The sequence below is a fragment of the Belonocnema kinseyi genome, chromosome 8 (genome assembly GCF_010883055.1).
Source record: "Belonocnema kinseyi isolate 2016_QV_RU_SX_M_011 chromosome 8, B_treatae_v1, whole genome shotgun sequence".
NCBI classification, from domain to species: domain Eukaryota; kingdom Metazoa; phylum Arthropoda; class Insecta; order Hymenoptera; family Cynipidae; genus Belonocnema; species Belonocnema kinseyi.
In genome coordinates this window covers 16,199,319-16,217,259 of record NC_046664.1, presented here as the reverse complement: position 1 = coordinate 16,217,259, position 17,941 = coordinate 16,199,319, and the positions used below count along the sequence as shown (strand labels likewise).

The following is a 17,941-nucleotide window of genomic DNA, read 5'->3' as shown; positions in this document are numbered from 1 at the left end:
CGAGGGCGCATACTTTGAATAAAATATTTGTTATCATTCTCTTGAAATAAATGTGTTTTTTTCTTGAGAAAATACCGGTTTCATATGTATACACCTGGTATAGTGAAGTTAGTGGTACGAACGCGTGCCTTTATACAGAACGCACGAGGCGCGCGCCGTGGTTCGCCTCGCTTTTCTCAACCCTGCGCATGCACGCGGAGAGGGAGGTTGCTGTTCTCGCGTTCGCCCCACCATTCCGTTTTTGGACCCGCGTACCATAGCTCGCCTCTAGTCTCCCACTCTGGCTAATGTGAGTAGAGAGAGGATACTCGTTCGTGAGCTGCCTCCCACCATCGTCCGTTGCCCGCGCGCAAGTGCCTACTGGTGGTTCGAGTGCGTTTCGACAGTTCACCGCTCTAATCTCTCTCCTTCATTTTACAACTTTTATTTATTAACTAATGCTACAATTTAATTATGGAGTACTGGAAGGTAAGAATATTTGATATTACCTTGACATTAATTATCTGAATATTGATATTTGTATTTATTAACATGTCATAATAAAGCAAGGCTCGTCGAATTGAGCCTGTATTATGTTGAAAAATCGTATTTTTTATATAGAAAATTAATCTTTCTATTATCTAAAAATTTCATTTTTCATTGGAAATTGATACCTTATTAATTTAAAAAAGAACTGTTTCGTAAAAAATGCATGTATTTGATTAAAAAACTGTCTTTTCCGTAGGAAAATTAAACTTTCTTTGTTGAAAATTCATCTTTTTGTTTGAGGAGTCAACTTTTTTTTTTTAATATTCGTTGTTTTTTTCGTTTAATTCAATTCTTTCAAAATTCGTCTTTTGGTACAAAATTAATCCGTTTGCCTTTTATATTGAATTCAATACAGTATTTGCATAAATTTAAATAAGAAAATCTATTTCCCTATTTTTTTTAAATCAACATAATTCCCCAGTTTTAAAAAAATGTTGTTTTTTTTTAGTTTATGGATAGTCCCTTACCTGAGAATCGTTTCTGGATCCTTTTGGTAATTCATGGGTAGATCTGCCACTCGTCGCAGAAGCTAATCTTCTCAACACAGAGGCGGGTCTGTAGCGTTTTGGCGGTGGGCAATCCGGAAAAATTCTAGTTCCAGTCGACAGATTGATATTTAATTGTTTTGTTATCAGCTGGCATATTTTTCTTTTATTTCTCATCGAATCCTCGATGTGACCTTCTGCATTCTGACTCGTTTTAAATCCCCCATGACGTTTCACAGTCGTGATATCAGCCCCAGAATCCGTGAGGAGTGTTGCTGATGTCCGGCGAAAGCTGTGACCCGTGTAGAGTTCCGGCTCTGGTAGATTCAAATATTCCGCGATTTTTTTTGGCATCGAGCCAAATTTATTTTTCCCGATTACTTGATGCGTACACTTTCCGTTCTGATAGTTCAAAAAGAATCGGTTTGTGTACAGATTTTTTGGCCGAAGAGCCTCGTATTTTTTATAAGTACTGTAGTAAAAATCGCCATCAACTGTAAAAGTTCGCTGAATGTGCGTTTGACTTTTTGGAATTGTTATAAGCAAATGAGAGCCATAGTCTTTAATATCTTTTGTTGTTATTTCGCACATTTCTGATTTTCTAAGTGCTCCAGTAACGCCAAAGATTAAAGCAACCTGAAAGTAAGATAATAGTGTGTTGCAAAAAAAAACACTCAATATAGTTTTCAAGAGAGATAGCAGACATTGTATCTCTAGCGGAACTAAAAAAGTGTTCTATGCTAGGATAGCCAGACATCCTGATTTATCACATGTCCTGATTTTTTAATTTTATTGAAATAAATTTAATTTCAAACTTTAAATAAATTATTAACTTTTTAAAATTTAAATTAATTAAAAATTAATTTTAAAATTAAACAGTAGGTAACACCCATTCCCAAACAAATTTATTCTACACAAAATATTTCCTGCACAGAATTAATTATTATTTAATACTATTATTTTGTTTCTGCACAAACTGTTTTCTACGCATAATATATCCTACAGAGAATTTAATACCGTTATATTTTTCCTACACAAAATATTTTCGACGCATAATAATTATATCCTACAGAAATAAATCATGTGCACATTTTAATTTAAAATTATCTCATTATCTCATTAATTGATCTAAAAATCATGTATTTAATTGAGAATTCGTCTACTATTATATTATTTGAAAAACAAACTTCTTTTTTTGAAAATTTATATTTTGGTTGAAAATATATATTTTTGGGTGAGAATTCAACTATTTGGTTGAAAATTGAAATATTTTTATGAATAATTTAAATAATTGCTAGAAAAACAACTTTTTATCAATCAATCATATTTTTTGGTTGGAAAATAAATTGTTTTGTAGACAATTTGTGTTTTTTTTCATTTAAACTTCAACAATCTTGTTGAAAATTGATGTATTATTTTAAAAAATCGTTTTTTTTTTATAGAAAATTAATCTTTCTATTATCTAAAAATTTTATTTTTTTATTTCTGGTTGGAAATTTTTTCTTTATTAATTGAAAAATCGTCTTTTTATAGAAAATTAATATTTCTATCTTTCAAAAATTTAATTATATCATTTCTGGTTAGAAATTTATTCCTTATTACTTGAAAAATCGTCTTCATTATAGAAAATTAATCTTTATATTATCTAAACAAATTTATATTTCAATTTTGGTTGGAAGTTTATTCTTTATTATTTGAAAAATGAACTATTCCGTAAAAAATACCTGTATTATGTTAAAAAATCGTCGTTTTTTATAGAAAATTAATGTTTCTAGTTGCTAAAAATTTAATTATTTTATTCCTGGTTCGAAATTAATTGTTTATTAGTTGAAAAATCGTTATTATTATCAAAAATTATTCTTTATATTATGTAAACAAATTATTTTTTCAGTTTAGGTTGGAAGTTTATTTTTACTTAGTTGAAAAATGAACTATTTCGTGAAAAAATCCTGTATTATGTTGAAAAATCGTCTTTTTGATAGTAAATTATTCTTTTTATTTTCTACAAATTTAATCCTTATTAGTTGAAAAATCGTCTTTATTATAGAAAATTAATCTTTATGCTGTTTAAACAAATTATTATTTCAATTTTTGGTTGGAAATTTATTCTTTATTACTTGGAAAATGAACTATTTTGTAAAAAATGCCTGTATTATGTCTTTTTTATAGAAAATTAATCTTTCCATTTTCTAAAATTTCACTTATTTCATTTCTTATTGGAAATTTATTCCTTATTAGTTGAAAAATTGTCATTATTATAGAAAATTAATCTTTGAATTATCTAAACAAATATGATTTCAGTTTTGGTTGGAAGTTTATTCTTTCTTAGTTACAAAATGAACTATTTCGTAAAAAATGCCTGTATTATGTTCAAAAATCGTCTTTTTTATAGAAAATTAATCTTTTTATTTTCGAAAAATTTAATTATTTCATTTATGGTTAGAAATTTAATCCTTATTAATTGAAAAATCGTCTTTATTATAGAAAAGTAATCTTTATATTGTCTAAACAAATTATTATTTCAGTTTTGTTTGGAAATTTATTCTTTATTAGTTGGAAAATGAACTATGCCGTAAAAAGTGCCTGTAAAAAATATTTTTAAAAAAATATTTTTTTATAGAAAATTAATCTTTATATTTTCTAAAGATTAAATTATTTCATTCCTGGTTGGAAATTTCTTCTTTATTAGATAGAAAATCGTCATTATTATTAAAAATGAATCTTTGAATTATCTAAACAAATTATTATTTTAGTTTTGGTTGGAAGTTTATTGTTTCTTAGTTGAAAATTGAACTATTTCGTGAAAAATTCCGGTATTATGTTGAAAAATCGTCTTTTTTATAGAAAATTAATCTTTCTATTTTCTAAAAACTTAATTATTTCATTTCCTGTTGGAAATTTATTTCTTATTAGTTGAAAAATCGTCATTATTATAGAAAATTAATCTTTGAATTATCTAAACAAATATGATTTCAGTTTTGGTTGGAAGTTTATTCTTTCTTAGTTGAAAAATGAACTATCTCGTAAAAAAATGCCTGTATTATGTTGAAAAGGCGTCTTTTTTATAGAGAATTAATCTTTTTATTTTCGAAAAATGTAATTATTTCATTTATGGTTAAAAATTTATTCCTTATTAGTTGAAAAATCGTCTTTGTTATAGAAAAATAATCTTTCTATTATTTAAACAAATTATTCATTCAGTTTTGGTTGAAAATTAACTTTTATGTTGAAAATTCAACTTCTTTAGCTATGTTTTAATCCTTTTTGTTCAAAAATTCGACCAATTATTACAAAAATTTGTTAAGAAATTAATTTTATTAATGTTGCTTAAAAATTATAGATTTTAGATTAAAAACTTAATTTTTGTGTTGAATATGCAAATATTTGGACAACAATTGAACTATTTGGTTTCAAATTAAACTAGTTTATGAAAATTTAAGTGTTTGGTAGAAAATTAACTTTTTTATTGCAAAATCACATTTTCTGGTTGAAAATGGAACTGCTTGTCGACAATTCGTGTGTTTGGCTTTAACAATTATGTGGAAAATTGATCTATTTAGTTGAAAATTCGTCTTTTATCAGTAGAAAATTAATCGTTTTGGTTGAAAATGGACTTATATGCTACTCTTCTGTTGAAAATGCATAGCTTTGGTTAAAAATTCCACTATTTTTTTCGAAAACAAAACCAAATTTTTTTGGTTGAGGATTCATTTTTAAAGTGAAAATGTCACTATTCCAATTTTTAATTAAAAATTGATATATTTAATTGGAAATTGAGCTTTCCTACTTGAAAATTAAATTAATTGGTAAAAAATTCATCTATTTTGTTGAGAATTCGTTTACCAATATATGTTGGTGAAAAAGCAACTCCTTTTTTGAAAGTTTATATTTTTGGTTGAGAATTCCACTATTTGGTTCAATATTGAAATGTTTTTCTACACAGAATATTTCATAAACAGAATTTAATATTGTTTAACAACATTATTTTATTACTACACAAAATATTTCCTGCAAAGAATGAATTATTGTTTAATAATATTATTTTGTTCCTACACAAACTATTTTCTACAAATAATATTAACTTTTTACGAATAAAAAAAATTGCTTGAGCAAATGAAAATTATTTAAATAATTACCAATTTTGTCAAAGAAGAAATATTCTTTACTCTTTAAATTTATCAAACGTTTAATTAATCCTGAAAAATAATAACTTTTCGCGTTTAACAGGCGAAAAAAATTGTTTTCACAAATAATAATTGTTTTAAAAACTCCTAATTAGTTAGAAATGACTTGAAAACTTGTCGTTCATAAAAATGAAAACAATAAATGTCGAAAAAAATTCAAAAAGTACCGTCTTTAGAATGAAATTTACATAAAACTACTATTTTGCAAATTTTTGGGGCATTTTCCGGGCACAATACAGAGGGATTGAGTGAATTAAAATATAAATTTATTTGTAGAAATTACTCTTTGAACATTTCCCACGGGGTGACTGAACTTTAATTTATAATAAAAGTTATAAGAAATACTTCTTTTTTTAATTTTGTCGAAAAACGAGCTAAGGAATTTCTTTTTTTGGAAAGCGAAAAAATTGAGGATTTAATGTAAAATATGTTTTATGTAGGAAGAGCTTTACACCTAATATTTTTGTATAGAATATGCCTGTGTTGAATACCTTCTGTCTGAATATTTGTCATATATCATCAACAATATTTAAAGTAAATTTATAATTATATTATTTTGTGTAGGATCTGCTTTGCGTAGAAAACATTTTATTTACTGTTTTAAATATGTTGTTTAGAATATATTTTATGCAGGAAAAGTATTGGACATAATATTTTTAGAATATCTTCATAATAAAATATTACTATTTAATTTTTTATAGGAAAAATGATTGTGTGTATAAAAAATATAACAGTATGAAATTCTATGTAGGAAATATTGTATACAGAAAATATTTTGCGTAGGAAAAATATAAGAAAGCACCTTCATTTTTAAACGAAAAATAGGAACTTAGGAAAAATTGAAAAAATATTTAACAAAAATGGAAAAGTTACATTTTCAGTTTAAAAAAAAAACTAATTTGAAACAACAACAAAAAAACGATTTTTCAACAAATTAGTTAAATTTTCAGGCAAAAAATTATAAGTTGGAAATTAATCTGCAAAATTAGTTAAAAATCGGCAACTCAGTCAAATTTGAACTATTTCTGATAAAAAAAAGTTCATTGCACCTGGAATTAATCGCACTTTCAATATATCAACAGAAAAAATGATTGGATTTAAAAAAATGTCATTAAATTGTCCTTAAATTATAAGTGAAAAAATGGATAAAATTAGAAATTTCAAAATATTTTCGATTGTAGCTTTGTGATTTTCGACCATGATAAAATTAAATTACTATTTGTCTTGTAATTTTATTTTTATTTTTTGCACTTTCTTCCTCCTGACGATTATATTTTTGTTAAAATTTTCACTATTTGTTTGAAAATTCAACTATTTTGTCATAAAATTAACTTTTTCTTGAAAATTCAACTGATTTTTATTTTTTTATTTTTTTTTAGAATCCTTCGTTGAGGATTCCATTATTTTGTTGAAATATCTAATAAAAAAACAATTTTTTTAACGTAACCCTCCGCTCTTTTGGTTAAAAATATAACTCCTTGGTTCCAAACAATTCTATTTTGGTTGAAGATGAAATTACTTTGTTAAAAAATCATCTTTTTTGTTTAAAAATTCGAATACTTGATTGAAAAAGGAACTAACTGGTAAAAAAATCATTTATTTTCTTAAAGATATAGCATTTTTGCTAAAAAATTAGTTGGTTAAAAATTAATTTTTGCAACTAAAAATTTACCTATTCCATTTCTGAGAGAAAATTTGTTTTTGCGTTCAAAATTCAACTATTTGGTTGAAAATGTATAGCTTTTATGTTAAATTAGTCTCTTTCAATAGGAAATTAAATTTTCTTTGTAATAAGTTAATTTTTTAGATAAATATTCACGATTTTAAATAATAATTATTTTTTTGTTGTTGAAAAATTAAAAATTGCTCTTTCTTGAAAACTCGTCTTTTTGGTTTGAAAATTATCTTTTGGTAGAAATTTGATCTTTTTTTGCTTAGAAATGCTACTGTTTCGTACAAAATAGTTTTATTTTCGTTGAGGATTAGAAATACCTTATTAAAAATTTAAAAATTTGGTTAAGAAGTCATAAACTTTTTTGGTTAAAAATTCAAATACTTGGTTGAAAATGGAATTAGTTAAATTTGTTTTTGTTTTTGTTTGTTGAGAGTATTTTTTTCTACTAAACATTTACATATTCCACTTTTGATCAGAAAGTTGTCTTTTTACGTTGAAACTTCAACTATTCGTTTGAGAATTTAAGGATATTGTTCAAAATTAATTTCTTATAATAGAAACCTAAATTTTCTTTGTTAAAAATTCATATTTTTTTATAAAGACTCATGATTTTGGATAATAATTTTTTGTTGTTGAAAAATTTTAAATGTTTTTTAATGGAAACTCGTTTTTTTTTTTTTTTAAATCAGGGTGTTGATTCGTCGGACAATTTAAAATTTCCGCAAAACGCAAATATTTATTTTAATTCATGATGTTCATTATAAAAAGTCTTTTAAAACAAGAGATAAAAAAATTACAAAATAAATGAATTTTCAAATAAAATTATGAATCATTTTTCAACCAAAAAATTAATATTTAACTAATATTAGGGGATATTCAAATTCAATAATAGTTACATTATCAGTTTGAAAAAATAATAATTTTCAACAAAAAAAGAAAAAAAATTTCCTCAAAATAGTTAAATTTTTGGGAAGAAAAACTCCTTTTCATCCAAAGAAACAACAAGTTTTCAATCATATAGTTCATTTTTCAACCAAAGGACTTAATTTTTAATTAAAATGATAAATATGCAACAAAACAAAAATTAATTTTTAAGAAACGAGTTTAAATTTCAACCAAGTAATTTTATTTCGAGCCGAAAAGATGAATTTTCAATTAAAATGATCATTATTTAATTAGAATAATTGGATTTTTAACCGAAAAGAAGAATTTTTCAAAGTAAAAGGTCTTTTTCTACTAAAAAAAATTGACTTTTAAACAAAATACGTGAATTTTTAATTAAAAAAGACAAAATTTCAGCCAATTTTTTAAATTTTGAACTAGAAAATATAAATTTTCAACCAAAAATGTAACAGTTAAATTTTCATTTGGAGAAACTTAATTTTCTACAAAAACCATAAATTTTCAATTTAAATAATGAATCCTTAACAGAATAATTTGTTGCTTTTCAACAAAGTACATCAATTTAAAAAAAATAGTTTAATTTTTAATCGAATAGTTGAATTTTTATCCAAAACGATCAAATTTTCAACAAAAAATAGAAAAGTTGAATTTTCCGTTAATAATCGAATTCTTAATAACAAAAAAAATTTATTTTTTTTTTATAAATTTGTTATTTTTATTTAGAAAATAAATATAACATAATTACTAAATTAATGTCTAAATAATGAATACTCTAATTTTACTGCTGTCAGAATTAAATCCCCGGCTTCTTAAATAAATTCCCGGTTTGCCGGTCAAGTTGCCACCCTCTCGGCAGAAATTTCACCATTCTTTTAGAAAAAATCCAACAATTTGATTGAAAATTAAGGATTGGTTCGCGAAAAAAAATTGCAGTGCATTTTTGCACCACTTTAATCTATCTGCACTATAAAAAAAAAGGGTTTTGACGATAAATTCATATTTTTTATGAGAAATTTTGCATATAAAACTTTGTTTATTTCCACTAGACCTACAATTTCTATCTTTCGCGAAAATTATATTTTCACTGCAATAGTGTAAGAAAAGTGAGGTTATGTCACATACTGATAGTTGAAATAAAAATAAATCTCTATATTTTTAATGATATTTACCTTTGTCACTAAATACTGATGATCGGGAGCTTCGGTAAGAAATTTAGCAATTTGCTCCGAGGTGAGTGTTTTTGATTTTTTACTGACAAATCCAGTTGCCTGTCTCTTCAAAAAGGCACTCAATTTTGAGTATTTTGCGATGTCAACATTGTCGTTAGAATTTAGGGTACTTTTTAGCATTGAATACCGGGACCACAGAGTTGAAGGTGCGAGTTTTTCCGCCAATTCATTAAAATACGTCAACAATAAGCTTTCGTCCAAAGATTCTTCATGTTTCGCGTTTTTCCACTCCATGAATTGATTATAAATTGCAAGATATTTGTCCATAGATTGTTTCGGCAATCCATTTTCTGCACGACGGCATTCTGGCAGTTGATCGCAGTCACTATTTTCCGAGTCACTCAGTTCAATCATTTTCACTGTATTTTATTCACGATCAACACAAGAACGAAACTAATTTGTCAACACGCGAACAGTTGAGTAATTGTTTTTTTTTTTTATATCGCAAAAAAAACACTAGTGAGGTTATGTCGCTATGGCGTCCGCGGTGCTGGAAAAAAATTACGATCCGAAAAGCGCAGGCGTAGCGGTAAAAAAGAAATATAGCTCAAAGTGCGCAGGTGCAATGGTCCAAAATCCAACATTTCGTACGTGTTAGAAAAATATTTCTAGTTTTAATGCCTATACCTTCAATTTTGTGAATAAAAATTTCCTGATAAGTAATTTTATTTTATGATAATATTTATTTCTAAAGATTTGTAAATATAATTGATAAATTGTAAAGAAAATTTTTTTAATTGGTTTCAAGGTGTGAATAAGTCCTGCATTAGACATAAAATTTTATCATTTAAGGGTGCGTCTTTTCTACAATAAAAGATGGCTTTAAAAAAAACTTCAATTTTCAACAACAACAAAATTAAGTTTTTAACATAATAGTTGAATTAAAAATTAATTTTCCACGAAAATGATGCATTTTTACGTAACAAAAATGAAATTTCAAACCAAGAAAATTATTTCTTTTAGGACTAAAAAGGAGAATTTTCGATTAACAAATATCAATCTTAAACACAAAAGTTGCATTTTTAGTTAAAAATTAATGTTTAACAATGTAGTTTAACTTTTATCCAAGTAGATGAATTTTCAATTCAAAAAGATTAATTTACATAAAAATATTTCAACTTTTATCCAAAGAGAAGAATTTTCAATTAAAAACAATAATTAAAAAAAAAATGATTTCTTAAAAAAAAGTGATTCAACCAAATCTTTTAAACAAAATAGTTGAATCATTTTTTAATCACAAAGATAGTTTAATAAAAAAAAACAGTTGAATTTTCTCTTAAAAAAGATTTCAATTGACTTTTCACAATCAAAATATTAATTTTTGAACAACAAATAAGTTTCTACCAAATAGTTGCATTTTTATCCAAAAAATATGAAATTTTTCTTAAACCCGGTGAATTTTTATTTAACAAAAAAAAAACTTTTCATGATCAAAATATGAATTTTTTATGATGAAATTTGTACTAAAACAGATGAATTTTTAATAAAAAACAAGACATTTTTTTAAGTTGGTCTTTCATCCAGAAAAGAAAGATGTAATTTAAATTTCATTTAATTAATTTAATTAATTTAATTTAATTTTAAAAATATGTAATTTCTGCTCAAGCAAATAATTAAAATCTCAAAACCTTAAAATCTTTTAAATTTTCTTTTAACAAAATCAGCATTCATTTCTTCTATTGAAAATCTAAATATTTTATTGAAAATTCGTTGTTTTTTTTTTGTAGAGATTTTTTTTTTTAACAAACAATGTAGCTATTCTACTCTTTGTTGAAAATTGATATTTTAATTAAAATTGATCTTTTTTAGTTGAAAATTCATATATATTTTATGAAAAAATCAACTATATGAGTCTTACTTAATCTGGTTAGGTTGAGGATTGAACCATTTGTGTAGAAAATTAAACTATTTGACTGAAAGTTAACTTCTTAAAAAAAAAAAATTAAACTACTTTTATGAAAAATGAACTTTTTGGTAGAAAACTAAGTTTTAAATAAATTTATTTTGTTGAAAATTCGTGTGTTTTATTTTTTTGTAGAAAATTAATGTTCTTACTGAAAAATTCATGTTATTATTTGAAAATCTGTTTGCAAATTTTTCTTTCTAGTTGAAAATTTAACTACTTGGTTTAAGGTTGAACTAGTTTGTTCAAAAGAATTTTTTTTTAATTCAACTCTTTACTTGAAAATTTAACCATTCCATTTTTCGAAAAATAATCTTCCGGTTTAAAAAAAAATCATATTTTACGTTAAACTCTATTGTTAAAAATTCAGTTTTTTTTAATTCATAATTTTAGTTGAAAATTCATCTCCTTTCATGAAAACGTAACAATTTGGTTGAAAATTTTTTTTGGGGGGGGGGTGATTTTTTAACTAACAATCTAAATATTCCATTTTTGGTTGAGAATCGATATTTTTTATTGAAAATTTATAATTTCTAGTTGAAAATTCATGACCTTTGTTAAAGATTCGTCCTTTTGGTCGAGTTTTAATAGAGTTGTTTGAAAATTTAACCTTTTTTATTAGTGGGTTGAAAACTAACTTTTTTGTTAAAAATTTATATTTTGGTTTTAATTAAACTATTTGGTTAAAAATCAAATTAGTCTTAGGAAAATTAAACGTTTTAACAGAAAATTAACGTTTAAAAAATATTTTCGGGAAAAGAATTCAACAATTTATACTTGAAAATTGATGTATTTGGTTAAAAATGCGTGGTTTTTGGTGGAAATTAATCTTTTTACTAGAAAATTTATAGTTTTGGTTTTAAAAATATTCGAAAATAATTGAAACCTTCAGAAGAATTCAACAAATTTAAACCAAAATGTAGATAGTTGAAGATAAAAAAAAGTTGAGAAAAATTTAAAAAGGTTACAAGAGAATACATTTTAAAACAACATTTTGCAAAACTACGAGATTTTATTTCATTAGAAAGATTTTGAAACAAAATTTAGAAGCTTTTCAAGGATTTTGAAAATTTTCAGGATAACAAAATATTCTGAAAATTTCAGAGAAAATATAAAAAGTTAAAAAATTTTCAAAACATATAGTGGCAGATTCTGAGGCTATTTTTTCAATTTTGCAGATTAAAAAAAAGGGGAAAAATTCGAGTAATCTAATAAGTTTGAAAAATAAATAGTAACGTAAAATAAAAAATATATACTTTTTTGACATATATGTGAAATTTTACAAAATCTTTTTGAATTTTCTCAAGTATCTTAGAAAAAATATACTTATATAATTTTAAAACAAATAAAATTATTTGAAATTTCTGTTGATTGTAAAATATATTTTTTAAGCTTTTTAAGAATTTTGAAAAACTTCAAGATAATACATTTTTTTCCTAAGATTCAACGGAAAATTTCAATTGATTTTTTAATTTTTTAAATTCATTTTAAGAAAATATTTTTAAATATTTTTAAATATTTCAAATGATATCCTTTAATATTGGAAAAGAATGTGGAAGATTTTAAAATAAACTTTTTCAATTTTGCAAGACTACAAAATTTAAAAAAAAAATCGAATAAATTGAAGAAATATTTAGAAATTTTGAAAAGATACAATAATAATCGTTAACTAAATCTAAGATTTCTGGGAATATTAAAAGTGATTCGTTATTTTGAAAAATTAATCTTAAAAGGATATTTGAAAAGATTTCCAAAATTGTAAAAAATGAATCCGTAAGATTTTAAGAAAATTTTCGGAATAACTCGAGCAAATTCCAAAGATTTTTAGCTTGATTTTAAGGAATTTCTCGACAACATTGGAAAATAAATTAAATTAACTTTCAAGGGATTCGTAGCGATTCAAAACATTAGAAGTGATTTCTAAGGATTTTTATGTTTATTTTTTTTTTGTGAACTTAAATGAATAAGTGTAATTTAATTTATATTTGAGAAATTTCAAACTTATTTTAATGTATATTTTTTATCAAAAATTTTAAATAATTGAATGGAATTTAAAGATTTTAAGTTAATTTAACGTATGCTGAAGGACTTCAAGAGACTTAAAAAAATTTTAACTTACAAAATTTGAAGCGATTCCAATGAATTTCGTAAGATTTCTAAAGATTGTAAGTTCGATTTGAAGAGATTTCTACAAAACTTTAGGGAATAAATTAAATTTTCTTTCAAGGCATTTAAAATTTTTAAATACAAAAATTTCAAGTAATTTTAAATATTTTACACTAATTTTAAAGATTGTAAAGAATTTTAAGGGATTTAAATGAATTTAGAAAGGTTTCCAAGAATTTGAAGTTCGATTTTAAAAGATTTCTATAATATTATAATAACTTTAAATCTTAAAAATCCTTCAAAAAATTCTTTATTTTATAATTTAAAATGCCTTAAAATTAAATTTAATTCCTGAAATTTCAGTTAAATCGTTGAAAATCGTCAAATCTATAAGAATAAATAGAAATCACTTAAAATTCATTTGTTATAAATAAAATGATTACAGCGATAGTCACTGAAATTTCTTGAAATCGCGTTTTATCTTTAGAATCTCTAAAATACCTTGCAAAATTTTTAAATGTACCATATTTTCAAAAGTTTTCAAGAAATTCCTTTTAAATCGTTAGAAATCATACGAAATTCTTTGACATTTTTTTAATTTCTTGAAATTCTTCAGAATCTGTTAAAGTAACTTAAAATCTTCAAAATCTTTTTTTTTTTAATTAATAATTTAAAATGCCTTGAAATACAATTTAATTTATTTCCTAGAGTTCTCTAGAAAGTTTTTATAATTTCTGAAATTCAATTTAAATCTTTGGAAATCGTAAAATCTATTAGAATAAGTAAAAATCACTTAAAATATTCTAAATAAAATTACACTTATTTATTAAAGATCTTTAACAGAAAACCATCGAAATTCCTAAAAGTCCTTGGCGATTTAATAAAATCCACTAAATCCTGTTCAATTAACTTAAACTCTTTTTAATCCCTTTTTATGTTTAGAATTTCTAGAAGACCCTTCAAATTTTATTTCTTATATCTCTTGAAATTCTTTAAAATCTATTAAAATAACTTAGAATTTTGAACGTCTTTGTAAAGAAATTCTTCTTTAGTGAATCAATTAAATTTTATTTTAAGGAATTTTAATGAATTTCAGCGATTTGAAGGGATATTAAGTAATTACAAAAATCGCAAAGGATTTTAAGTTATTTAAAAAGATTTTAAGTACCATTTTAAGGGATTTCTAGAAAAATTTGGAAAATAAATTAAATTAAACTTCAAGAGCTTCCAAAGATTTCAAGGGATTTTAAGGTATTTCAAGAAATTTAATAGGATCTAGAGGGTTTTATTGGATTTCTAACGATTTTCAGGAATTTCAAACTTATTTTAATGGATATTTTAAATTTTTAATTAAAAATTTTTTTAAGGAATTTAAAGATTTTATGTTAATTGAATGCACTTTGAAGAGCTTTAAGAGATTTTAAAAATTTCAAAAAACGTATAAAATTTGAAGCGATTTCAATGAATTTCGTAAGATTTCTGAAGATTTTAAGTACGATTTCAAGAGATTTCTACAAAACTTTATGGAATAAATAAAATTTTCTTTCAAGGCATTTACAATTTTTTAATATATAAAATTTAAAAGATTTCTCGGGATTTCTAGCGATTAACTTCATTTAGAATGGGTTTCAAGGATTTTAAGTTCGATTTTAAAGAATTTCTAGAGAAATCATTTGAAATTATTTCAAATCTTTTAAAATAACTTCAAATCTTAAAAAATCTTTAATTTATAATTTTAAATGCCTTAAAATAAAATTTAATTCATTCCCTAAAGTTCTCTAAAAATTTATGTAAATCCCTGAAATTTGATTTAAATCTTTGGAAATCGTGAAATCTTTTAGAATAAGTAAAAATCACTTGAAAATCATTCAATATAAATAAAATGATTACAGTAATATTCACAGAAATTTTTTGAAATTGCTTTCCCTGTTTAGAATTGCTAAGAATTCTTTGAAATTAAAAAAAATTGTCTAAAGTTTTAAAGAAATTCCTTAAAATCGGCCTTAATATCTTTTGAAACCATACGAAATTCTTTGACATTTTTTTAATCTCTTGAAATTCTTTAGAATCTGTTAAAATAACTTAAATTCTTTTTATTTTTAAATTTATAATTTAAAAAACCTTTAAATAAAATTTAATTTATTTCATAATTCCTGAAATTCAATTTAAATCTTTGGAAATCGTAAAATCCATTAGAATAAGTAAAAATCACTTGAAATATTTTTAATAAAATTACACTTATTCATTAAAGATTTCTTAAAAACCATGGGAACCCATAGAAATTCCTTGAGAATCAACAAAATTGCTAGAAACCCCTTGAAGTTCAATTAAATTTATTTTTCAATGTTCTCTAGAAATCCCTTAAAATCGAGCTTAAAATCTTTGGAAATATTTTAATTTTCATCGAAATCCTTTGAATTTTTAAATCTGTTAAAATAAATAAAAAATCTTCAAAATCCTGTAATTTTTTTTATTCTAAATTTGAAATGCATGATAATAAAATTTATTCCCTAAAGTTTAAAGGGGTTTATAGGATCTCCAAGTATTTCAACGATTTTAAAGGATTTAAAAAATATCGAGCGATTTCTAAAGAACTTGAGGAAATAAATTTAATTAACTTAAAAAAGTAATTTTAAACTATTTTTACAGATTTTCAATTATTGCAACGATTTCAAAGTTTTCAAATAATTTCAGACAGGGTTAATTAATTCAAAGGATTTTCGAATTTATCAGGTTTTCAACATTTCAATTTTTCTATAATATTCTTTTGTAAGAAATACACTTTTTAGACATATGTGTGAAATCATCCAAAATCTTTTTGAATTTTCTCAAGAATCTTAGAAAAAATATACTGATATAACTTTAAAAACAAATAAAATTATTGGAAATTTTTTTCTTTGTAAAATATAATTTTTAAACTTTTTAAGAATTTTCAAAGATTTTTAAATAATAAATTTTGTCCTTAATATTCAAGGGACAATTTAAATTGATTTTTTAATTTTTTAAATTCATTTTAAGAAAATATTTAAAAATATTTCAAATTATTTCCTTAAATATTGGAAAAGATTTTTTTACTGTTTATATTCGAATCCCAATTTCGAGAACAAATAATTAAAGTTAAATTTTTTCCACAAATCTCATATATTTATAGAAAAAAAAACGAGAAAAAAATCTCCAGTACATCCGGATTCAGTTTTTGAATGAATTAAAACGACAAGATAAATCTTAATAATTTTTTTTTTTACCTGAAAGTCTTGTTCGCCTTTTTCAAATTCTTCAGAGACTGATAATTTTTCATTTTTGGCTCCTTGGACAATATTTTCACGAATTCCATGTCGCTTTTTCCACTTGTGTAACCATCCATGGCTCGCATTAAAAAGTGGATCCCCACTAGTTTTTTCATTTAATATTAATGCTTTTGCAACAATCATGGATCCAGAAACAGCTATGCCTTTTTCCTTTTCTTTTTTGAACCATGCATAGAGATCGTCTTCAAGGACTTTATTTTTAATATTTCTCCGCCTGTGTCGTTCAAAACTTTCTCCACGAGCGAGAGAATCTTCATATTCCTTCTTAATAATATCTTTTTTCGCCTTCCATCTCCGAACTGTCTCCACTGATACACCAAATTCAGTGGCAATATTTGCTGGTTTTGAACCATTTTCCATTTTTTTTATAGCGTCTATTTTCTCCTTGAGGCTACTACCATTCTTTTTTTTTATTACCGGATGCATTTTTAGCCAATGTATTTAGATTTTCTTAATCGGATGCGCCAATTGGAGAGTTGAAATCGTAGACAACTTCGTTATAGCAAGGGTGAATCCAGAGATTTTAGTTTAAGGAATTAAATTGAAGATTTGTATATCAGACTTAGGAAAATCTTACGGTTTCTTATTATTTAACAAAATAGTTCAATTTTCAACAAAGAACGATTTTTCAGTCCATAAAGAAAAAAAATTTCATTCAGAATACAGAATTTTCAAGTTAAAAACATTAAATTTTCAACCAACATGATTAATTTTCTATAAAAGACGAATTTTCAAAGAAAATAGATCAATTTCTAACCAAATAATTGCAATTTTAGCCAAGAAGATTATTTATTTGATCAAAAAAGACGATTTTTTCACAAAATACGAACATTTCCGACTAAATAGTTGAATTTTGAATAAAAATATTAATTTATATCAAAAAAAAGCATTTTCAACAAATTACTTACACTTTTAATCAAATACATGAATTTTATTTTAAAAAATTGATTTTCAATCAAAAAAATAATCTTGAATACAGTTAAGTTTTTTACTAAACTGTTAAATTTTTAAAAAACTGTTACGATTTTAACGAAGAAGATTAATTTAAAAAAATTTTGATCTAAAAAAGATATCTTTTTTTCCAAAAATGCAATAGTTAAATTTTTCATTTAAAAAAACAACAATTTTCAATTTATAAAATCAAATTTTTTATACACTAGTTGAATTTTCTACAAAGGAGATTAATTTTCTACCGAAAAATACGAATTTTTAACAACAAATATAATAGTTCATACTTAGAAAACAACAAAATTTAATTCTAACTAAAAAAAACAATTAAATTAAACCAAAAAAATGAATTTTCAACAAAATGCATTCATTGTTTACGAAATAAATTATATTTTTAACAATATACTTACACTTTTAAGCAAATACATGAATTTTTTTAATACATTTTTTTTATAAAAAATGGAATAGTTAAAGTTTTATTTAATAAAATTGATTTTCAATCAAAAAAATAATCTTGAATACAGTTAAGTTTTTTACTAAACTGTTAAATTTAAAAAAAAACTGTTACGATTTTAACGAAAAAGATTCATTAAAAAAATTTTTTATCTAAAAAAGATATCTTTTTTACCAAAAATGCAATAGTTAAATTTTTCATTTAAAAAAACAACAATT

At 23.6% G+C, this 17,941-nt stretch overlaps 2 protein-coding genes across 3 annotated transcripts in view; one reads left to right on the top strand and one right to left on the bottom strand.

Annotated features, from left to right (window-relative positions):
* Positions 1-9,486, bottom strand: part of LOC117177887 — a 53,141-nt gene extending 43,655 nt beyond the window's left edge. For both annotated transcript variants that reach the window (XM_033368950.1, XM_033368951.1), the window contains exons 1-2: positions 8,945-9,486; positions 996-1,649 (exon numbers count right to left, since the gene is read on the bottom strand). In XM_033368950.1, the coding sequence (XP_033224841.1) occupies positions 996-1,649; positions 8,945-9,358 (1,068 nt within the window). In that variant the 5' untranslated portion in view covers positions 9,359-9,486. The remainder of the gene's footprint in view (positions 1-995; positions 1,650-8,944) is intronic.
* Positions 8,937-17,941, top strand: part of LOC117177888 (methionine-R-sulfoxide reductase B1) — a 46,780-nt gene continuing 37,775 nt past the window's right edge. Inside the window, exon 1 of the mRNA XM_033368955.1 lies at positions 8,937-9,005. Within this exon, the coding sequence (XP_033224846.1) occupies positions 8,963-9,005 (43 nt within the window). The 5' untranslated portion in view covers positions 8,937-8,962. The remainder of the gene's footprint in view (positions 9,006-17,941) is intronic.